General features: G+C 45.8%; 2 protein-coding genes across 16 annotated transcripts in view; one reads left to right on the forward strand and one right to left on the reverse strand.

Moving 5' to 3' along the window:
• Nucleotides 1-4,727: 4,727 nt before the first annotated feature.
• LOC147433833 (uncharacterized) overlaps nt 4,728-24,131 on the forward strand; it is a 154,441-nt gene continuing 135,037 nt past the window's right edge. For 5 of the 15 annotated variants that reach the window (XR_015185312.1, XR_015185313.1, XR_015185311.1 and 2 more), the window contains exons 1-2: nt 4,728-4,930; nt 5,612-6,576. Coding sequence is in view for 12 of the 15 variants with exons in the window: in XM_086490465.1 (XP_086346591.1) it covers nt 4,840-4,930; nt 5,612-6,576 (1,056 nt within the window). In the remaining 3 variants the exon portion in view is untranslated. The remainder of the gene's footprint in view (nt 4,931-5,611; nt 6,577-24,131) is intronic. The other 10 variants (XM_086490455.1, XM_086490456.1, XM_086490459.1 and 7 more) reach the window with 2 other exon arrangements.
• LOC147433834 (uncharacterized) lies at nt 13,215-14,659 on the reverse strand. Its single transcript, XM_086490622.1, has 2 exons — nt 13,521-14,659; nt 13,215-13,245 (listed from the first exon to the last, which is right to left on the reverse strand). The coding sequence occupies exons 1-2, from the start codon at nt 14,444-14,446 to the stop codon at nt 13,215-13,217; spliced, it is 957 nt and encodes a 318-aa protein (XP_086346748.1). The 5' UTR covers nt 14,447-14,659.

The raw sequence follows: 24,131 nt of genomic DNA on the forward strand, positions 1-24,131 counted from the left end.
TAACTTGAGATTTTTGACAATGCAAAACATAATCTTGAGCATGTATATGTAAACAAGGCAAAAAAAACTATTGTCTTGTGAGTACATAAATCTTCCTTATTTCTAGATGCCTTGCACTTGGACTATCATGACAGTTGTAAAAATTTTGGTGCCAATTGTCTATCCATCAATACGCATACTCTCTTGTTATGGAGCAAGTACCCATCTTTGATGGATATTGTTTTCCATCGGCTTAGTTTAGCACTTGATAGAAAAGATTCACTACATGTGGAGGAACTACATGAACTATTAGCTTAGGAGTGAGAAGGAATATGTCTCATTATGCTCACATATGCTCTTTTAGAGATGCTAAAAACTCATTTTGTATCTCTGTTAACAAAAGAGAGTTAATCTCTACCATTCTATTGTACAACATTACACTCAACTTTGCAATATCGTGGTTGAAAATCACACTCTTGAAGAATATTAGCCCACCTTTCCTTTTGATCCTCCATATATGTTTGATTTGTGAACCATTGAAAGTGTACACTATGGCATTGAGTTCTCTTTGGTAGGCAAAGTAATTTTGTTGTGTACGATCAAGTTTCTTACTCTCAAAAGCCATTGTTCTTCCCTCTTGGAGGAGAATTGCACCAGCCGCTCTCAAACTAGCACCAATTGCACCAACCGCTCTCAAACTAGCATTTATTTCTAAACAAATGGTTTAAGTGGATCAACTATACGAAGTGTAGGTGTTAAAACTATGTTTTTGATCTTCTCCCCAAAAGAACTTTTTTCCTTTTCCTTGTAGTTGGTTTGTCATAGGAACAACACGTTTTGCATAATCCTGAACAAAATTACATAAAGACTTTCCAATTTTAAAAAATAACAAAGTTCTTTCAAATTAGTAGGATGTGGCCATTGCACAAGCATCCACTTTGGAAGTATTGATTGCTATACCATTTGCTGGAATAATATGAACAACGTAGTACACTTATATCTTAAGAAAATTAAACTTACTCTCCTTGGCATTATGCTTGAGTTGAAGTAATAAGTCAAACACTTACCAAAGATGTTCTAAATGCTCTTCTTTGTAGCACTACAAACAAAGATATCATTGAGAAAGACGATAATGAACTAAGTATGATTTTAATACACTAACTTATTTTAATAGTAACCAAGTTCAAACCATTTTAATCTACACACATGCGCATGGTATCATTCTTTTTCTTCACCAATAGAATAGGAGAATCCCATGGTGAATAATTGGGTTGAACAAAGCCCCTACTAAGGTAGTGCACAAGCTTCATTTTCACCTAAGGTGGCTTGCTTATAGGTTTACTACGTGGCACAATGTCTATGCCATGTTGCACATCTCATGTAGGTGGTCAACCAACAAGTATGCCATTATGAAAAACATTGTTGTATTCACTAAGAAACTCCTTGAGTTGAATTGTACCCTAGATAGTTTGGTTATTCTGCTTGAGTATTTAATGTCAAAGTTTGTTCAAAGTATGAGTTTTTAGCAATTGCATACAAAGAACAGGCAAAAACATGCAGTGTTGAGGAAGCTCACATCAAGCAAGAAAGAAACAACTACTCCATTTCATTATCAGAATCGAGTTGGAAAATTTTAGCTATACAACTAGGCGGTGAAGGAGAAATGTTCGTTTCTCCCAACAACAACACATGCGAATGATTCTCGTAGCTATGGTGTAATGAGGAACCCAACCCATGCAACCACTCTTGGCTTAGAACCACATCAACCCGATCCATGTTCATGAATTACAAATCTAAAGTCATGCTATGCCCTTGCACTTTGAGAGGGACATCTCTAAGTATCCCACACCTTGGTGTCATGCCCATTAATCAATACTACCTTGTAACAATGTGGGTCAAGAGTCTATAGTGGATTATGATTTTTAACTAACTTATAGTGAAGAAAATTGTGGGATGCACTGCCATCTACCACGAACTTACTTGAACTCGTCCAACCTGTTTACTTTTATAATGACACTAGATAATGAAAAATGTATTGTTTCAATGTGTGATGTTACTGCATCAAACATGAATCCCAATCTGAAAGGAACTCTTTTCGAAGCGCTTTCTAAAAAACATCCAATGTTTCAAGACAATTATGTGCCTTGTACATCTCCCACCATGTGTAGGCCTTGCCTTCAAGTCCGAGATCTATGTACATTGCCTTGAATGAGTTTGAAGAACGATGTGAATGATGGATATCTCCCTAGCAATTTGGCCACCTCTTTGGGATTCAAAAATGACAACAATTTAGTATTAGTAGGAGTTCCAACCCCTTTGGTGGGTTTCCCTATCGGAGTTGGTACATGTGTATTGCCCTTCGCTAAAGGTTGTGTTCCGATTGCTTCTTACTGAGCCATAAAATTAACTACGAGATTTGTAAACCATGTAACATTGGCTAAATCACAATCCGCATCGTAGACTGGATCCTTGTCTATGTCTACCATGAGAACAACACGTCTAGGATTTGCATGGTTGACAGTAGCGAGCAAAGCTAAAAGTGAAAGTGGTGGATATTTGAAAATTACCTGAATCCATGGTGGTGTGTGTGTCGCAGAACTTAAAATTTTGTCAAATCTATGTTTCAAGAGAAAATGTAGAAGTCTCTAGATTGCATAAAAAAAAGGAACTTTGCTTGAGCTTTTTGCAGTTTGTTACAACCTATTGTGATTTCAAAGCAAAACAGAAAACCCAATGTATGTGTGTGTTGCATCGTACTTTGATATTTGTCACAACCTATTGTGATTTCAAAGCAGAAAAAAAACTCAATGTATGTGTGCGTTGCATCGTGCTTTGATATTGGTGGAACTGGTTTGATCAACAACTACACATGCACTTGCAAGCAAGTATTAGTTTGAAGAAGCTGTAAGCTTCAATTTTATTGCTGACACCTTTGTTTTGTGAGTGATCACTTTTAGTAGAAAAAATTATGTACGTTAATTTTGTACATTTTTTTTTAGGCCTTCATCTTCAAAAACTTTATGCCAAGTGTGGCTTTACCTTTGGCGATTGTGGCCTTGCCAAACCAGAATCCCTTATTATACTCTCTTGATCTTCCCCTTAGGGGAATGGTCCCTTAGGGTGGCCTTAGGGGCCCCTAATTAAAAAAGATATGAGCCCCAAGAGCTTACAAATTATGGCGCTAAGCAGAGAGAAATCGTGAGGGAGAGGAGGAGAGCACAACCCCATGGGTTCCTTGCATAAAGAGGGGGATAAAACGAGTTTCTCCCCTTATGATAAGGTGAATGCTTCGAGCTACATTGCCATCGATTTCATGTTGGTTGAGTTGGCTTGTTATGTGTGTGTGTGTGTGTGTGTGTGTGTGTGTGAGAGAGAGAGAGAGAGAGAGAGAGAGAGAGAGAGAGAGAGAGAGAGAGAGAGAGAGAGAGACCACAGCTTGCATGCTCATGCAAAAAGCCACGGGTTTCTTCCCCTTGGATTTGGTACTATTGATAGAAATAGGGTAGGACAACTTTGGCACTCCTCTCATCCAACGTCCTATTTATACAAATAGGGTCCCTCGTGTCACCGTTCTAGAAAAACTAATTGTAGGACGCTTATTTTCACAATAAATTTGGGAGGTTAAATGAACTTTGGCTCATACCTGGCACCATCAAGAACTTGATTGTGAAACGGCAAGATTGTAAGCTATAAACCTAAACCCTAATCACTACAATTGTGCTGGCTCCTTGAAGTACACGTCGAGTTGGTATTTATGTGGAAATGTGGAAGTACATCACAACCCCCCGTATTCACTCGTGTGGGATGGTGTTGATGCAATGCTAAGATGTCCCTTCTCGTAGGCCATACACTTTTGCTGCTAACTAGTCCTTCAAGACGTAGGCTCATGCACACACTTGCCACTTGCAATCCAACTTTGCAAAAAGAAAAGTCAAGAGATGTTGCAAGCTAAAAGACCCCATCAAACCAAGATGTGCCACTTAATTGGTTCATGCTCCTTCTAAGAAAGAGTCCATAGGTTCTCAAAATAGCAACACGGCACACTAGCTCTTGTATGTTGCATGTGGGACATATTTCTGGACGTTCAAAACATATAGCCCTTCTGGACTTCCACAATATAAAGTTTTGTATCAGCAGTGATGGAGTCTTGGGTTATTTTCCTGTTTTAACGTGTGAAAATGTGGCTACCCTTCAAAACACCAAAAAAATAATAAGGGAAAATTACCAAAATACCCCTCTAATTTGTGGAAATTCCCAAAATACCCCTCAAATTTCAAATATTCCCAATATACCCCCAATATTTTGTCATAAATTCTCAAAATGCCCTTCAAATTTTCCAAAATTTTCAAATACCCCAGGGCGTGAGATTAAATTTCTCCAAAGATAAAAAAATTGTAGCTTTTCATAAGAAGAATGATCTATCAATACAAGATGCTAAAACTAGAATTTGAGTTGGTTATGTAGGCTTTGGAGATGAATCGCTTCAATATTTTTAGACATAGTTGACTTTTTTTTTTTGTGAGGTAATTTGTGGCAAATCACATGATAAGCACTCAAAATCGGATCTCAATTGTCAGAAAAGGAATAAAGGTCAGAAAATTTTGAACGATTGATACAAGGGTATTTTGGGAATTTCCACAAATTATAGGGGTATTTTGGTAATTTTCCCAAATAATAAAATTCTGCCAATTTTTGATTGAAGTGCCCGTCAAAAATCAATGCTCTGGCCTGTGGCATGCCCAAGAAGAATTTTTGAAATTTGAGACTAGTTGACGACCTGACACTAACGAACTCGACCAATGCACTTCGATCAAATGATGCAGAAGGAGAAGAAGAGCGAGTGAGGAAGAAAGGAAATAAATGGAGCAATCGCCTGGCTACAGAGAAGGTGTTGACGACAGTATCCGCCGCTGCGAGGAGCTTTTAGCCCTGCCGCCCCTCGCTCTTGAAAGTACGTCTCTCTCTCTCTCTCTCTCTCTCTCTCTCTCTCTCTGCACGTCCGTCACCATTTCCAATTGAATTTTTCTTTTACGCATTGGCATTTGCACATTTTGCAGCTCGCCATTAAGTTTTCCTGACTTTTGACACATTTTTGTCTTTCGATATTCGTACACAGCTCGCTGTGTCTCTCCTTGTTCGTATCTGGTTGGTTTATCACAATCATATTTTCGATTTTGTGAAGAATATGACTGTTTGATTCTATGTACATAATGCCATTGAAAGTCCTGTGGAGTACATGATGCTCAAACTTCATGTAAGTGGCACCCTTGGGATTGCTGTGGCTTTGCTCATGTACAACATGTGTGGTAAACGTGATGAAATTTCCCTATCAAGATTTTTCACGGACATACATGTCACATTCTCTAATTACAGGAAGCAAGCTAGTAATTTTTCAGCCTCTGCATACTTGTAATTTGGAATTATGTTTTTAACCCTTTAGAGACTTGATGAGACCATATGTTTTGAAGTGCCAGCCTTTCTTCAAGATGAAACCCATCAGATTCAGCATAGTGCTTCATGTTGGGTGTTGGCTATGGCTTATGGACCTTTTGGAACTGGACCATAAGCAAAGAAAAATCTTCTTTTTTCTGCATCAAACGTAATAAAGGCCGTGTCTGTTGCTTCTATGTAGCCTCAGCTTCTGGACTCAGGCGAAGCTTCAGTGATAAAGAAAGAAGTGCAGACACAAGCAGAGGATGTTTTGCAAAAGTAGAAGGAGAAGAGGTTTCTGATTTTTCTTCTCAGGAGCTCTGGAAAAGGAACATGGACTTACTGGTCAATGGCACAACAAAGCTTCAGGAGAGCTCGGGCTGCAAGTCTGACCTTGAACCCAGTGTTGATAAAGCCGAGGATCAATGTGTGTTCCGATTTACGCCAGAGCCACAAGGTGTGCATGAGAGCGCTGAAAGAAATTCAGAAAGTCTTCTAGAGTCAAGTGCTAGTGCTGGTCATGGCTCTTATGTGCACGGTACCGGCTCTTTCGAAGAGAGTTCTGCAAAAAGTCCAAGCGGTTGCCCAAAGAGCAGTGCAAGTAGTGGCAACAATTATTCTTTGGAAAGCGAGTGCTCTGCTGCTTCTCTAGAGTGGGTTATCAACGGATCATGCCAGGATTCATCGCGCTTATCACAAAAGAGTGTCACCAATCATGAAAATTGTGACAGGCTTCATGTGGTCCTTCCTTTAGACAATTTGTCTGCTACGCAAAGCATTGTTAGTGAGACGAGATCAAATGAATGCAGGAATGCGGGAACCAAAGCTAGGAGTCATGCAATAGAAGTAACTGCAACAACAATATTGGATTCAAATGAGGGTGGCTTATCTAGTAGGACATCCCCTTGCATTGCTGAATCTGATTTTAAGGAGGATGATTCTTTTGTGTATGGCAAACATTCTCATCGCTCATCACTAGATTGCTTACACTCGGAGAATGATAAGATGCAAGCTTCGACCCCAGACAGTTCGGGTGTCTCTCGGCTAGCCCTTGGTGTAACATGGGGTTCCTCTGACAGGTTTACTTCTTCAGAGTCAGAACGCATAAATCTAGCAGGTTTTTCAGGCTCAGGGAAACCAGCAGAGCACATGTACATTTCCCAAAAGGTAATTGAATTTTGCTCATTTGCTTCATATGATGTAGGCCAAGTGTACCCAGCACTGTGTCTCATTCACGGGATTGTCTTGAAGTAAGAATTTACATGCACTTGTTTTGTATATGCTGGAATCATCGGGTTAATAATTATAAAAAAAACCACGTCTTTTATTACTTTTTCTACAAAGCTAAACAGCATTTGGAGACACAAAAGCAAGCATGCCTGTAGCAGAAATTTGTGTATCACGCTCTGTGGTGTACTCCGCAACCTGTCACATCTGTGCAATATGTACATGCCTCAGTTCACCTCGAACAACAACAACGATGTAAAAAGAGCTTAAATATCAATGCTCTAGCCTCCCCTCGCCCTTAGTCTCCACTTGTCTCTACTCTTGCCCTCCACCTCATTTGCCTTGCTGAAAGCCTTTTCCCTCGCCGTAAAACTTGCCCTTAAGTCTGCCCTCAGTGCTCGCTCTCTCCCCTCGCCCCAACCTGCTCGCTCTTCCCCTTGCCCCTCTCCCTCGCCCTTCTCCTCCTTGCTCTCTCCCCTCGCCCCTTTGCTCGCCTCTCTTCCTCACCCTTCCCTCTGCGTGCCCCTCCTCTCCTTGCCCTTAGTCTAAAACAATGACAAAGAACCCCAAGTTCAGGATCCCCTAGAGGTACTCTAACAAATACCTTCTTCACAGAACCTTATGGGTTTCAAGCCCGTTTGGAAGAGGCTCAAAATAAGCAACAAATGCATCTCAAGAAAAGGAAGCTACCGCTCACATGCAAAAGAGCACAAACTCACCTAATTATGACGACCCACAGTCTTCACATGTTTAGGGAGCTGGGGTTACTGCTCAGATGTCTCCAGTTCATATCCACAACCCACCCATCCTCGTGAACACTAAAGTGAGGCATCCTAAATCACCTATCTAGCATACAACTAAGAGGGCAACACTGCTCTCCAAAACTACAATGTCTCTACACCCAATAGGTTCAATAAGAAGGATTTTCACTTCCAGGGATAGAAATGATTGACTTAGGTGGGGATATTCATTTGGTTTAGCGAGCACTTGATCTACGGGAAAGGGAGAAGAGAAGTAAAATGTAGAAAGACAAACCACGTTGACACCACAAATGTCATGAGAGTGTGACAAACACTAACTTTATTTGGTGGTTTCCTTCCCTTGATTTTTATTTAATTTTTTGGGACTCCCTTTTTGAAATCACAAATGCTTGGACATTGCATGTCGAGTGTGAAATGGCCGTTGGCCAAGAATTTCACCCGCAAGATTCAAGACCAGGCAGCCATGAGATGGTTGGGCCAATCGGCATTGGAATCTAACTAGTATAGAAGTGGCTAGGCTCAGTCTAAGTCATTTAGGCCCCTCTGCGAGACTTTATAAGTTGGTGGGTATTAGGAATTAAACCAAAAGCAAATTGGACGCATGGCAGTAGACTATAGGAGAGCCTGCAAGCCAACACACACTCCAGAAGGCCTCATTCGAGCTGGGGGCGCCCAAATATGAGAGGGGAGGCTGAATTTCAATTTGTGTGTCACAAAGTGATGACGTGGCATACCCAGCTGTAAAGAAATGGCCAAGGACAAGAGAAACAACTAGAGGAAGTTCTGAACTCAGAAGGAATGGCCAGGGCCTAAAATTAAAGATAAGAATGGATTTTTTAATCCTAGTTCCCTCCCAACTTATGAGCACGGGCCGAGGAGCCTAAAACCCTAAAAATCCTAAAGTTTTAACTCTGAGGCTGATTTCCGTAAGACGCGCTGACATGGCAAGGCTGTACGGATTTTTCGCGTTTTGTGTTGATTGTGCCACGTGGCAGGCTGTATGGACTTCCACAAATTTCGCTGGCTGTTTTGGGCAGTTTTTGACGCTAGCTTTTGGGATCAGATGCTTTTGGGTGAAGTGCTTTTGGGCAACCCTTGTACTGTTTATAAGAGCCCCTAGGGCCTCACTTTGCATAGCATATGGACGCAAAGTCTGAGAGGAGAGGACCTTGAGAGTTGTACTATTGTGGTGAGCAATAATAAAGAAATACTGAAAGGGGTTCCAGTCTTTGGGGCGAGTGCATTTGGGCGCGGAACTTCGCCGTGTCGTGTGGACTCTCTCCTCTCTCTCTCTCTCTCTCTCTCTCTCTCTCTGTCTCTCTCTCCCCAAGTTCAATGATTTTGCAGTTTCTATTCGTGTGTTGCTATTGATTTCTCGCTTGGAGTATCCACCTTGTAACAATGGTATTAGAGCTCAGAAAGATTCTTCTTCTACGGAGGATCCGATCCCTTCTGCAGCACACATGGGTTCTCGCGGAGAATCTGACAGAAACGACACCCTTGTGCGGCGAGGTGAAGAAAAGTTGAACCCCAGTGTGGGAACTGAAGAAACAAACGGAGATTTAGGCAAATTTCCGGCGGGAAATTTTTCCAGAGTGGAGTACAAACGTCAATAGCAGGTTGACAAATGTGTAAGAAGATTGATAAAGTACTCCGAGAACCCGAAATACGTGATGCATCTGAAGACTTACCCGATGGATGAGATGGCGAGAGGCCAATGATTCTCCTCTCAAGTCAGAAAGGAAGCTGAGAGACAAGGTGCATGTAGAAAAGTGGAAACTGTACTCGTATAAAGAGCTGGGCAGAGCTCTTGAAAAGAAGATGAACTGGTTGATAAAAGGCTTGAAGCAATCTCGGAAGAAGAGGAAGTCGGTAGATTTCCCCGGTTATTTGGGCGGGAAGTTGACTTTCGAGGTGGCAAGCAGATTTAAGAAGCGTGTTCGTTTAGAGGATGACCCATATTTTCCTTTGTCTTTAGAGAGTTTCGATAGTTCGTCGTCCTCTAGTTCCAGTGAGGATGAGAAAAGGCGGAAGAAGCGGAGAAAAAGCAAGAAAAGCAGATTTTTATGAAAAAGTCTAGGAGGCATGGGAGGCCATCTAGTAGTTCAGAGGAGGAGAGCTCGTCTTCTTCTAATAGTGAATAGATGAGCAAGAAGACTAAGGAGTTCAAGGATGGCCGTCAGGGTTGACACGTTTTCAGGCTACTAGGATGCCCATCGACTCTCGAGTCCTTGAGTTTATATAGCAGTTTGACGTCGCTTTTTCGGGAGGTCGGTTTTCGGAACGCTCCAAGGTGCGAAGGGCGGAATCTTACTTGAAAGGAAATGCACAGACATGGTGGTCTACTTTGTTGTTACATAGAGAAGCACCTACAATGTGGGTAAAATACAATAAAATTTTCACGTCAACTTAGATATTAAAAGAATATGAAGAAAATGTCATCATGGCTCGGCATCATGTGCGAATAATCAAGAAAGACACACTGGATGACTATTGCCATAGGTTTTGGGATACCTTTTTGCCAGTGTCCTCGTTTTGGAGGATCATTTTGAGGGACCAAATTGAACGGCCTTGTTGTGGTTTGCCAATAGAGATTCGACAATTTTGTTTGCAACAGAAGTCTGACTCTATTCAGAGACTTATGGGACATGCTAAGCAAGGTTTTGGAATGCATGCCGGCTCATTGACTTATCCTACAGACAGGCTAGTGTCCACCTCAACAGGGCAAGAGTCTTTCAGTGAAGAGAATGACTCAGGGGAACCAAATGCAAGTTCATTAGAGGATATTAAAGAAGGAAAGGAATCAGATGATAGTGTATCCGAGGGGTGCATTTGAGGGTTCCTACAAAGAAGGGGAATCAGCTGATGGTTCCTCAGAGAATTTAGACGCTTTAGATTGAAGTGCAACGGACAAGGGAGGCGAGCGAGGTTACCAACAAGTCCTAGGGTACAAGACAAGAACATAAAGGGAATTAGTGTAGCGCGGATAATGTGTTGTGCTCTCTACAGTGTGGGTGCCCCTCAATGCAATGTGCGTGACAATCTCACTCAAACAAATGGACACTCTCTCAACAGAATGAAATACAGGAACAATGGATAACAACAGAGACACAACAGTGGACCAGAACATGAGGACTCGACTAGCTCAAAGAACCAAAGAACCATGTACAGACTCTGGCGTGGCAGCACACTCAGCTCCAGCCCAGGACTTACAGGTACAAATGGGGTGTCGAGGCTCAGATGTGCAGGGATGGTGAAACAGTGCTCTGTGTAAAAGATCCACACTAGACGACTACTACCCACAAGATAATGCCACTGGCCCAGAACGACTACTCATATGTATCACCATAAAGAGCCACCAACGGCTCATAAATGTCAACCATGTGGTGACCTGGCCACGAGGTCCACTAGACCACCGTTGGTAGGTACCTGCCACGTGTCACTCCCAGACTAGAGGGTCCGTCGAGTGTGAACCAGACCAAGTGTAACCAACTGTCCAACTGTCTGTCCTGTGAAGTGACACTGTAGCCCTGCTACAGGTTGCCCGCCACAAGACCGCTCACCGTCTCGGTGAGAGGAATACTGAGAAAGCTGTGAAGGAAAACCACTAGGTACTGCTTCCGTAGATCTTTCTTGAAGTAGGTGTTAGGCCCATGACCATACATACCTCAAAAGTGGAGTTAAAAACACTACACTGCTTGCAATCGCCTTAAGTCTCTAACTAGGCAGGAACCCACCATCCTGCCACGTGTCTCTTCCCATGTGGAACCGACCAGATCAAAGACCAACTGACCAAAGCCCAACTGCAAACTATTGTTGTGTGAAAGTGAAAGTGACACTGTAGCAGGCTACACTTAAAAAAAAAAAAAAAAAAACTTTGTTTTTTTTTTTAAAAAAAAGGGCGAGGGCGAGGGCGAGGGACTAGGGGCGAGGGGCTAGGGACTAGGGACTAGGGGTTAGGGGCGAGGGACTAGGGACTAGCGACTAGGGGCGAGGGACTAGGGACTAGAGACTAGGGGCTAGGGACTAGGGACTAGGGGCTAGGGGCTAGGGGCGAGGGGACTATGGGCTAGGGGCTAGAGACTAGGGGCGAGGGACTAGGGACTAGAGACTAGGGGCTAAGGACTAGGGGCTAGGGGCTAGGGGCTAGAGACTAGGGGCTAGGGGCTAGGGGACAAGGGGAGGCAAGGGCGAGGGTGTAGGTAGGTGGGAGGGGGAGGGCTAGGGCGAGGGGAATTAGGTAGGTAGGAGGGCTAGGGCGAGGGGTAGGTAGGTGAGGGGGAAGGGGAGGGCGAGGGCGAGGGGGTAGGTAGGTGGGAGGGCGAGGGCGAGGGACTAGGGCGAGGGGGTGAGGGGTAGGGTAAGGCGAGGGGTAGTGAGGGGGAGAGGGGGATAGGGTAGATAGGTGCACATAATGAGCACGCAGTTACCATGAGCAATACAGCGATCATGATCTTAGAATTCATCTTGCAGGACGGGCTCTGTGAAGGGAGTTTGCTATACACAAAGGAGAGCTTTGTTATGGTAGGAGAAGCAGACACCAAAGGTGTTTGTAGAGAAGATTTCTTATTGCTTCTATACTTCTTCATAGGCTCAGGTGGCACATTAGATTGAGTTGCTGTGGAATCATTTGAAGAGGATGTTCCTTCAGGCAAAGAGTGAATAGAGACTCCATAACAAGGCATAGATTTGGTAGCCTCCAACCACTCCAGCAAGTCTTCATCTGACCCATCCGGCAGAGTAGGTTGTTCCAGTTCGGGATTGGACTCCATGGACAGGGAACTATGATGCACCACCGGATCCATTCCACCTTCAAGGCGAATCGGTTGCATTGGGGAGCCAGGGGTTCGTATCCACATTGCATCGTTTCCCCAATCATGTAGTGCTTTCGTGTGTCGTAGCCATGGTCTGCCAATGAGCAATGGGAAGCCGCCTTCTACCTGGGGAAGGCGAACCACCACAAAATCCAAGCTGAATGTGAAATCTTGAACTTGCAGAGGCACCTTTTCTACAATGCCCAAGGGGTAGACAGTCCTCTGGTCGGCCAAAGTCACTGTGAATGGGGCAGGCCTAGTGGGCTGGAGACCCAATGCCAGCATAGTGAATTCAGGCATCAGGTTGATACCCGACCCACCATCTACTATGACCCCTGAGAATTCGCGGCTCATAATAGAAACGGTTAGACGCGGACTCCTGTAATCAGTAAGTGAAGCTTCGGGATAGGATATCATGTAGGATTCGGAGGGCTGCACTGGGAGGTGCCCGCCACTAGACCCTGCACTAGGGTACAGAGATTGAATGATGGCAAGGGTGTCACTTCGAAAATTTGCATCAAGTCGAAGCATGTCATACAATGACACTTGCTGAAAGGTATTTTTCAATATAGTCTCTGCTGTAGGTTTTTCTCTTGGGATTAGTGTCTTCTCAGTTTCCTTGATCTTTTGTAAGTCAGCAACTGCTTCTAAGAAAGCCCTATCAATATCGGAAAGCATAGTAAAAGATCCTTTCTTAGCACTAGGGGATGGCATGTCAGCTGCTGGAGGAGGTGTAGACATTGGGGAGGAAAGGGCTGTGCCTGCTGGAAGATTGAGGCCGAGGGCTGCCCTCTGAGCTCGTGTGAAGACACCAGCTGGCTCCTCTACCAGCTGCAACTTGTCTTGAGAGGCAATCATATGGGCAGAAAGTGGTGGCTTGGGGTTGGTACTAACTGCCATCAAATTGATCTTGGGAAAGGTGAATTCCGGTTGGCTCTGACTTGGGCTCGCAGAGGTAGAGGCGCGTTGTTTAGGACAATCCTTAGTGTAGTGATCCTGAGCCTCAGGGCAAAGTTGGCACGGAGGATAGCCTTCTGGCAGAGGGCATTTGCTCTGATAATGCCCATACTCTCCACATCTGTAGCATAAAATGGGCCGATTGGAGGGACGGAACGGCGGGCGAGGTGGTTGTTGCATGGAGTTTGAGGGTGACGTGTAGAAGCTCTGAGGGGTTGAGGGAGCATTAGCATGATAAAAATTGGGAGATGCGAAGTTGTTGTGCATACCTTGCATAGGAGGTGTTGTCAGCAGAGGTGGCATAGGGTGTTGATGACCATAGGGTGAAACCATGTTGGATGTAGGTGTCAACCCTTGTTGAAGGTTGGGTTGAAGGTTGGGGGCGAGGCTCTGTTGTAGTTGCCGCATTCCCTTCAGATAATAGCACTCTTTGTCATCATGGCCAGGCTTCTCGCAGAAATGGCAGTAAGCTCGAAGTGGGCAGTCCTGAGAAGGATGCCCTGGAGATCGACATGAGCTACACCATACCATAGCCTTAGTCTCCTGCTGAGACCTGAGCTCTTCTAGCTCTCTTTTAAGTTGATCATAAGCCTCTTGATGTGGGGGCTTCTCCTGTCTAAGAGAGAAGGATCTCTCCTCTTGAAGAGCTCGCTGTAACTTTAGGGCTTCCAGTTCCCTGCGTAAAGAAGATAAAGGATCAGAAGGATTGTCCAAAAACACAGAGGGGGTCTCTATGTGAGGGGGGCTGGTGAACAACTTCCTAGCCCCCTCTATCCTCGTAGCAGCGGCGATGAATTCCTCCAGAGTGGCGTCGGGCCGGAGGCTCTCCCGGAGTTTTTGTTGAGAGGTTTTGGGAAGTGCCTTCTCCACCCACTTCTTAACCATGAATTCACCGGGTTGCTGGGGAAGCTTGGCAACCAGAGACTTGGTTTTGGTCATAAGCTCTGCAAAAGTCTCCTCTGGTTGGAGCACCATGTTGGCCAACTCATCCAACACTTTCTCTTGGTAGTCGCCCGGCCTAAAAGCTGCACAGAACTGTTGTCTTAAGTCTGCCCAAGTTGAAAAATGATTCTCTGCAAACTGGCTGTACCATTTGTCTGCTAAGCCATCCAAGGTTGATGGAAAAAGTACCAGATAAGCATCTTCCCTGTTAAGACCACGTCCTCTACAGAGAGATACGAACCTCCGTGCATGGTCGTCCGCATCTTCCGAGGAGAGTCCTTTGAAGGTGGGGAACTTGATGTTTACCTTGGCCAACACACTAGCCAACGTCTCCATGGCCCCTTGTTGAGCCTGTTGCTCAATAGCCTGCTGTAGCAGAATAGGAGAGAGCTTTGCTGGAGAAGGTGATCTGGAAGATGTGGAACCGGATGAAGGAATGGGGGATGTCGTATGTGGAGGTATGGTTGATGAGGTTAATGGACTTCTACTAGATACCACAGGGCGTCTTCTGTTATAGTGCTTCAGAGGGCTCAGTAGTGCGCTTTGACGCTCAACTGACCGCCTTGTATGTGTCATGCAGTGAACAACACGGGTCTAAAACCGAACAAGTGAGGATAGTGACTAGACCACCTGGTCCAGGACCAATGACTAGACCACCTAGCTGGCAGGACGAGGAGGACTGGACCAGGGCGAGGACTAGACCAGGACCAAGGACCAAGGACCAAGACCAGGACCGAGGACCAAGGACCAAGACGAGGAGGGCTGGACCAGGGCAAGGACTAGACCAGGACCAAGGACCAAGGACCAGGACGAGGAGGGCTGGACCAGGGCGAGGACTAGACCAGGACCAAGGACCAAGGACCAGAGACCAGGGACAAGGAAGGCCTAGACCAGGACGAGCACTCGGTGGACCACTGCGAGAGAGGACCAGACCAACAAGGCAAGAGACTAGACCAGCTAGATTAAGCTGACCCAGACCAAACCAGACTAACAGGCTGCACAGGCGAGGCGAAGAAACCAGCTACTCAACAGAGTGAGACTTCAGTTGAGGTCCCACCGTGATCGCCAAAATGAGAGCACCTGTAGCGCGGATAATGTGTCGTGCTCTCTACAGTGTGGGTGCCCCTCAATGCAATGTGCGTGACAATCTCACTCAAACAAATGGACACTCTCTCAACAGAATGAAATACAGGAACAATGGATAACAACAGAGACACAACAGTGGACCAGAACATGAGGACTCGACTAGCTCAAAGAACCAAAGAACCATGTACAGACTCTGGCGTGGCAGCACACTCAGCTCCAGCCCAGGACTTACAGGTACAAATGGGGTGTCGAGGCTCAGATGTGCAGGGATGGTGAAACAGTGCTCTGTGTAAAAGATCCACACTAGACGACTACTACCCACAAGATAATGCCACTGGCCCAGAACAACTACTCATATGTATCACCATAAAGAGCCACCAACGGCTCATAAATGTCAACCATGTGGTGACCTGGCCACGAGGTCCACTAGACCATCGTCGGTAGGTACCTGCCACGTGTCACTCCCAGACTAGAGGGTCCGTCCAGTGTGAACCAGACCAAGTGTAACCAACTGTCCAATTGTCTGTCCTGTGAAGTGACACTGTAGCCCTGCTACAATTAGCTGGTAGATCAAAGAATTCCGATGATCTAGATTGAGGTGCCAAGGACAAGGGAGGCCTGTAGGGCTACCAACAGGTCAAAGGGCACACGAATGGAACAAAAAGGTAAGCTAGGTCCACCGGATAATTTGGTGAAAGGTACTTTTTTGCCCTCGATGCAACATGGATGGAGGAGGAGAACATCACAAATTCTCTTCTGAGAGAGCTGTACCTTGAAGCTTTTGGGCTATTAACAAGTGTCTATGCCAAAAGTTACCGATGAATCAACAGGTTGAATTTGGTGCGGTGCGGATTGCACAAGAGGGAAGCTACTGCACTCCTTTGTCATAGATTGCCTAGATTGAATGAAGTCACTAATTTCTTTTCAAGATTTTAGGGGTATTGACGGGCTAACAGTATTTTGTAGAATGACTTTATAAACAGATGTGCAATGAATTGGAAATTTCCTTAATTGAATTAACACGTGCTCTTCTACGTGTGTATTATTAGAGGCATGTAGATAAATATGAAATGTTTGTAGAATTTTTTTTGATGAATGATTTGAACTTAGTGCATCTAGTCATCTGTTAGAGATCAGTGAGATTTGGATGTGATGACTAAGTGAATGAGAATTGAATGTGAACCGAATGACCTCCTAGTGCATCAAGGTGTCTGGACACTATTGTGAGTGAATCAAGAGTTTCGGAAGGATGAGATGGCTACACAGTGATCTAGGCGCATCAAGAGTTCTGGACGAAATAGATTAAACACGATGTTCAGTGTGAACTAAGTGTGTGATTTTGTGAACTCCATGCTATGTGGATGTACTGTCTTGTGGGGATGGTCATGGGCATGGTTTGCTTGAGAGGATATGACTCTAATAGTAACAAGATATAGTAGATTAAGACATCTGTGAAAAGATCAGTGTGGTTTGGATGTGATTGCTAAATGGTTACAATGATCAGGATTTGTATTCGCGATTCTCGACAGGATTGTAACTGACCAATGACTGATGTCTTTGTAGAAGTACTGAATTGGTGGAGTCTGGATTTGTATTCACGATTCTCGACAGAATTGTAATTGACCAATGACTGATGTCTTTGTAGAAGTATTGGATTGGTGGAGTCTGGTGCATGGTACATAGAGTCAATGTCTATTGAAGAAATTTTCTGGCATATGGCTGTTTTGTAAGATAATCGAGGCCGATTACAATTCTTTCAAGAGGGGGGAATGGCACAAAGTGATGACCCCAGTCAAATAGTGTACTGAAAGAAGATTATCCCCGGGTGATTGACTGAGGAGAAGGGGTCTCTCCAAAACCACTCTCCAGGTCCCACTGCACTCGTGCCAAAGGGCAGCTCTCCCAAGCCGAAAGCTGCCAGTGGCCTGTCTCATGATCTGCTGGTCAAGATCTATGACACAAGTCCTCCCACAGATGCCCACTACACGTATCCTTTGAAAATAGCACTCTGCTACTTGTGGAGCCTCTACTGAGACTCTCTATAGGCGACCCTCTCCTTGGATCTCAAAGAACATGGGGGTACGAACTCTGAGCAAGCACGAACTACAATGAGGACCTCTAGTCGCGTGAAGGCCCCCATCCATCTTGGAGCTGCCATCTCTAGAGGGGTGAGCCAGCCACTCAGCTGGTAAAGCCTCTGTAATGTACTGGCACATGCTCTACACCCCTCTCATGCCTCGTAGCTGGATACTCTGTGCCTCTTCAGGCAACCGTGAAAACTGAAGCCAGTCGCTCAGAGTGTGGGCTGGGCCCTCTGCCATGAGACCCCAAGAAACATGAGGCCTACTACTTACCTGGTGGCCTCTTTGAGTGCGAACCATGGGGTTCCAAACAAGGGGTTGTCTCAAGCACTCCTCCGTGCAGGTGGGCTGGTGTTGCTCCAGGCCACTCCTCAGCTGCTCCCAAGACCGAAGCAGGCTCGCAGCAAACCGATCCTCCAACCTCCTGCTCAGACCAACTTTGCGCATCTTTGTAAAGATCCACGTGATGGAAGGGCTCCAAGGGCGGCAGGGCCTCCTGCATGAGGGACTCGAGCAGGAGGGACTCCAGCTCGAAGTCAGGGAAGCAGCAACTCCTTCCAGGGCTTCTCCCCTGGAAGCAATCCTTTGACAACAAACTTTCCAAGAAGGGCTCTGCTCTACTATGCTGGGTCTATGATCCCCCCCCCCCCCCCCCCCCGAGAACATGGTAAGGTGCCTGTCAGGCTACTTTGGCTCGGGCTAACGGGCTAACGCGCCCTGACCAAAGAAAGTTCTTGATCAACCTCTCTAGGTGGCTGATACAAGAGCTCGAGAAGATCCAACAAGATGTGATGTACCACATAGTAGCCAACAGCACCTGGTTGGCCACTACAACTTTGCCTGCCAAAGAGAGCCGTGGCGAACTCCAATGCAACAACTTCCTCCTAATGGACAAGAGGAGGGGAGCAGTCTGCTGCTTAGGGGACAAGTCTAAGCCAACCTGACAACCCAAGTAATGAACTACAGTCCCTGGGGGAATCCATCTAAAACCCTCACGTGGCGACCAATCAGGCATAGGAGCATTGCCAACCCAGAAAGCTACTGTCTTCCTTCAGTTGATCAGTGCTCCTGATGCACAACAAAACACCTCAAGAGCTTGCTCACACCTGTGCAAATTGGCCTCTTGGCCCTCCAAGTACAAGGCTGAATTGTCGGCGAACTCAACGTCAAGGAGCTCATCTGCCCTAATAGGGAGCTCGAGGCCACGGAAGCCAACCTTCTGAGAACTTAAAATTGTGCTTATCACCTCAGCATAGAACAGAAAGAGGAAGGGGGCTAGAGGGAAACCCTGTCTGACTTAACGCGTGAGCACGAAGCGTTTCCCCTCTTCCCCCTTCCAAGAGCACCTGGCTCTACGCACACCTGTAGGGAGCTGACACGCCTATGATCCAAGCATCTAAGAAACCCATCCTGCGTAGGGTGTCCTCGAGAAAGTCCCAGTCAACTCTGTTGTAGGCCTTCTCAAAATTGATAAGTATCACCAAATCCTCTCCTCAGAGACGCGTGAGGGCATATGCCTCCCAAAAACTGAAGATGTTGTCAAGGATACTACGCTTCTTGACAAAACCTGTCTGGGTCCCATGTATAATGCTCTCTAGTAGTGGTAGAATCCTCAAGCTTAGAGCCTTTGCCAGAATTTTGTAGGTTGAGTTGAGGATAGTGATGGGTCGCCATTGTCGAATCTCATCCAAGGAGCCTCCCTCCTTGGGAACAAGGTAGATCATGCCCTCACTCATGCTATCAGGCATCTCGCTAGTGTGCAAAACGTACTGGAACGTGCTGCAAAGATCTGAACCAAGCAAGTCCGAGTACTCTAAGAAAAAGCTAGGAGTCAAACCATCCTCCCCTGGACAACTACCTCGGGGGAGTGCTCTGAGGGCCTCATGGAGCTCCTATAGCTGGAGAGGAAGCTCAAGTCTTTGTCGCATCTCCTCAATAACAAGGCGAGGCATTTGTGCCCAAACCTGCTCTCTGCATGCATCCTGACGCTCTGACGGAGGCTCAATTGACAATAGATCACGGTAAGAGTCAGTAGCAACTGCACGTATATCCTCAGGCGTTGAAGCAATTGGCCAGTTGGGTCTCCTAAACTGGCCGACACTGGTGTGCACATGGCGTGGCCCCACCGTCTCAAAAAACTCCCCAGTAACTCTGTCACCCACCTGGGTGCACTGAGATGCTTACTGATGGAAGGCAAACTCATGACGCCGCTCCTCAAGGCTAGCTGTAATGTGAAACGGAAGTGAATGATGTTGTAAGCTCAGGATGAGTGATTAGTGAGTGCTCAAGGTTCCTTTTACTTAGCGGAAGGGAGAGCCTTCCTTACTTAGAGAGAGAATGTGCAATGACCAAAACAACAAGTGGAAAACTTTGAGTGCAAAGTGCATGAGAGTGCTACAAAGTGATGATGTGGCATACCAAATGGAAGAGAAATGGCCAAGTGGACAAGAGAGATTGAACCGACCTACTTAAAGAGATTATGAGCGGACGTGGGGCCTAAAACCCTAAAAACCCAAAGCTTGAACTCTGAGGAGGTTTTTCGTAAAATGCGTTGCATGCTGACGTGGTAGCTATTGTACGAATTTTCTCCGTTTTGCGCTGCTGATGCCACGTGGGAGGCTGAACGGATTTCCCCCGCAAACCATTGTCAGCTTTTGGTAGTTTCCAACGCTAGCTTCTGGGAGAGGATGCTCTTGGGGTTTAGTGCGTTTGAGAGAATTGCTTTTGGGGCTTTGCTTTTAGGCAACCCTTCTACTGTTCATAAAGAACCCGAGGGCCTCACTCTGCAGAGCATCTGGACGTAGAGTCTAAGAGTAGAGGACCCTCGGGAGTTGTACTGTTGCGAGCATAATAATAAAGAAATATCGAAAGGGGCGCCAGTCTTTGGGGCCAATGCATCTGGGCGCGGAACCCCATCGTGCCGTCTCTCTCTCTCTCTCTCTCTCTCTCTCTCTCTCTCTCTCTCTCTCTCTCTCTCTCTCTCTCTCTGATTTTGTAGTTTCTGTTTGTGTGTTGCTATTGATTTCTTGCTTGGAGCGTCCAAGCTTGTAACAATGGTATGATAGCTCAGAAAGATTCTTCTTCTACGGAGGATCCGATCTCTTCTGCAACACACATAGGTTGTTGACGAGGAGAATCTGACAGAGCAGTCAAGATTTTGTTTGTCAAGGAATCTTTGTGTCCTTGTCCCAGACTTATTAGCCACTCCCACCCTTAGTCCATCGCGCATTGGGCGCACTTCTGTCTTCATCGCTCTAACTTAAGGGCCATTAAGCCATGAAAGAACCATGGAGTGGGGGCCACCCTAAAATGCAAGCCACAAACAAATTTCCGACGGGGGAATTGGACAGAGTGGAGTACAAATGTCAACTGCAAGTTGACACATGTGTGAAAAGATTGATGAAGGACTTCCAGAACCCAAAATATGTGAAGCATCTGAAGACTTACCCGATGGATGAGATTCACGCGAGATGGGGAGAGGCCATTGATTCTTCTCTCAGGTCGGGAAGAAAGCTGAAAGGACTGACGAGTGCAGAAAAGTAGAAACTGTACTCGTAGAAAGAGCTGGACATAGCTCTTGACAAGAAGATGAACCAGATAATGAAAGGCTTGAAGCACTGTCGGAAGAAGAGGAAATCGGTCGATTTCCTCGGTTATTTGGGCCGGAAGTCGATTTTTTAGGTGGCAAGCAGATCCAAGAAGCGTGCTTGTTTCAAGGATGACCCCAATTTTTCTTCTTCTTCAGAGAGTTTCGACAGTTTTTTGTCCTCTAGTTCCAGTGAGGATGAGAAAAGGCGGAAGAAGCGGAGAAAAAGCAAGAAAAGCAGATTTGTGAAAAAATCTAGGAGGTATGGGAGGCCATCTAGCAGCTCAGAGGAGGAGAGCCCGTCCTCTTCCAACAGTGAACAATTGAGCAAGAGACCAAGGAGTTCAAGGAAGGGGATCAAGCCATCAGGTTGGAGACGTTTCCAGGCTACGAGGACACCCATCGAGCCCTAGAGTTTATATAGTAGTTTGATGTCGCCTTCCCAGGAGGTTGGTTCTCAGAACGCTCCAAGGTGCGAAGGGTGGCATATTACTTGAAAGGAAATGCATAGACATGGTGGTCTATTGTGTTGTTATGCAAAGAAGCACCTGCAACGTTAGTAAAACTCAAGAAAATTTTCACGTCAACTTGGATATCAAACGAATATGAAAGAGATGTCATCACGGCTTGGCATCATTTGAGAATGACTAAGAAAGATACATTGGATGACTATTGCCAGAGGTTTTGGAATTCTTATTTGCCAATGTCCTCGTTTCGGAAGATTACTTTGAGTGACCAGATTGAGCGCTTTTGCTGTGGTTTGCCAAAAGAGATTCTACAGTATTGTCTAGATCATAAGCCTGACTCTATCCAGAGACTTCTAGGACATGCTAAGCAAGGATTTGGAATGCATGCCGGCTCATTGACTTATCCTACGGACGGATAGTATCCACCTCAACAGGGCAAGAGTCTTCCAATGAAGTGAATGAATCGGAGGAACTGGATGACAGCTCATCACAGGATTACGGAGCAGTAAGAGAATCAGATTGTAGCGCAACCGAGGATTCCGACGAACAAGGGAACTAGGTGCAACCTCATCAGAGGATTCTAGAGAAGAACATGGATCAGATGATAGTGCATCTCAGGGTTCCGACGATTGAGACTGACGTGCGAGTGGATAGGGGAGGCTAGTGAGGCTACGCTTAGGTCTGGAGTTGGGAGTTCTGCCAGCCAGTTTTCAGTTGTGGTCTTGGTCTTGTAGTGGCCTTTTGGGCAATGCAAGTACAAAGTGTGTGTGTCCTCTAGTCATTTTGGGTGTGTCCATAGATCACCATTGTAGTTCTAAACGGCAATGTGACATTGTGGTATGCTACCTTCTTCCCTTCTTCGCGTGCTTTGAGTGCCCTAGGCATGCATGCCGGTCTACGCTCTACTTGTATTGGTGTCTAGGTAGATGGGGGAGCCCGTGAGTTCTTGTAGAATCACCCTCTTTCGAATGAAAGAGGTCTTTGCCTCGTCGGAGGAGAATTGGAGGATCAGGCTCCTCTCTCTCATTAGATCTTTGCTGGCTCTCCAAATCTTGTTAAAGGAGGGTGGCTCTTCTTCTTCGTTCCCAAGCTTGGTACATAGTTCTCTACCATCCATGTCGGGTGTGGAGTCTTTCTTCTCCACTATGCCGGTGACTCTGTTGAGTTGGTAGGCATGTTCCATCTTCTCCTCCTCAAGGGTAGTAAAGGGATTTCTTCTTCTTGTCGTGCACTTTAGCCTCTCACCTCCTTGAACTCTTTCTTGATGTTCCACGTCACTCTCTTAACCCATCCTTCTTTGGTGGCCTCTTGTTCTGCCACCTCCTTGAACTCTTTCTTGATGTACCACGTCACTCCCTTAACCCATCCTTCTTTGGTGGCCTCCATCTTGCTCACAATGCTCTCGCTAATTGCTTGTGTGAGCTCTTCCTTGATGGCTTCTTTGTTCGCCTCTACAATCTCCCCTTTTTCACATGATGGGCGGTCTCAAAGGGAGGTGATCTCCGTCTTGAGTATGTCCATCTCTTCCTTCATTGAATCTCTCCCAATTTTGTTCTTCTCTATCCTTCATCCACTCTTTGAGCAAGGTCGCTTTCTCCTTCCTCCATTCCTTTATCTCCTTTCTCCATACTTTCATCTCCGTCTCGAATGTGGAGAGATTCTTGTTGGTGGCCGCAAATGTGGAGAGTTTTCTTGCCACGAGGGAAGCCATTGCTTTGTCATGGAGGCCATGGGAGGAAGACTCTCAAAGAAACCCGCGAGGCTCGAAAGGAGGAGACTAGGAAGTTACAATGCGTTGTATCTGATACCAAGTCAGATTAACAAAATAAATTAAACTAGGAATAACAAGATATAAATACTGTGGAATCCTAAACTAAGCGGATAGGTGTGAAAGGAGAGAGAGAGAGAGAGAGAGAGAGAGAGAGAGAGAGAGAGAGAGAGAGAGAGAGAGAGAGAGAGAGAGAGAGAGAGAGAGAGAGAGAGAGAGAGAGAGAGAGAAATGAAATGTTATAGTAACGTCTTCAAAAGGCCATAATGACCTATGAGACCCGAAAGTTACAAAGTGGTGGATCTGATACAAAGTCAGAGTAACAAAATAACCTAACAGCAGTACAAAACAAAGATATCTACTATGGGGTCCTAGGTTGGTCGATGTGAGCCAAGCATAAAACTAAGCGGAGAAATTTTGGGCGGCTTGTTGGGATGGCTGAATCACAAGAGATCTAGCATCGGTCGTTGGCGAATCTCATCAATTTCCTCCATGGTTAGTAGTCTGACCGGGCGTCGTGCATGCCTGGCCAGCGTGCTCCGAATTTTCTGTCGTAGAACCCGTCGATGCTGTGTAGTTCTTCGCAGTCGTGGGCGCCTGGATTTCCCTAGTTCAATTGCTCGGTCAATCAGTGTGCCTCTGGTGTGAGACGAGGGGGAGCTCTGTTGTGGGAGTGGCTCTTGCGGCTGTCCTGTGTCTGCTTTGAAGAAGTCTGTGATCCGTCTTTGAGACTGGCTAGCCTCGCCATTCATCAGGCTATCTCTGTGTCTGCGCAGCTCGAGTAAGAACAAACCCAGACATCTCTGATCTTCGTATCCCATGACTCTTGAGAGTGGTCCAAAACCCTCTCTAAACAGGCAGTGGAAGCGACCTCGTATCTCGTAGTAGACGGGGCAGCAGCATGTATAGTGTAGCTCTGTCTCAGGTTCCGTGTTACACAAGGGGCATGTCTTATCCTCTGCTGATACTCCGCTGTACCTCCTAGTTTCAATCCGCAACTGGTGAGAAGATGTGCGTAACTGGCCAATAGCAC

Source organism: Adiantum capillus-veneris, chromosome 19 (assembly GCF_014529385.1).
Source record: "Adiantum capillus-veneris isolate H3 chromosome 19, ASM1452938v2, whole genome shotgun sequence".
NCBI lineage: Eukaryota > Viridiplantae > Streptophyta > Polypodiopsida > Polypodiales > Pteridaceae > Adiantum > Adiantum capillus-veneris.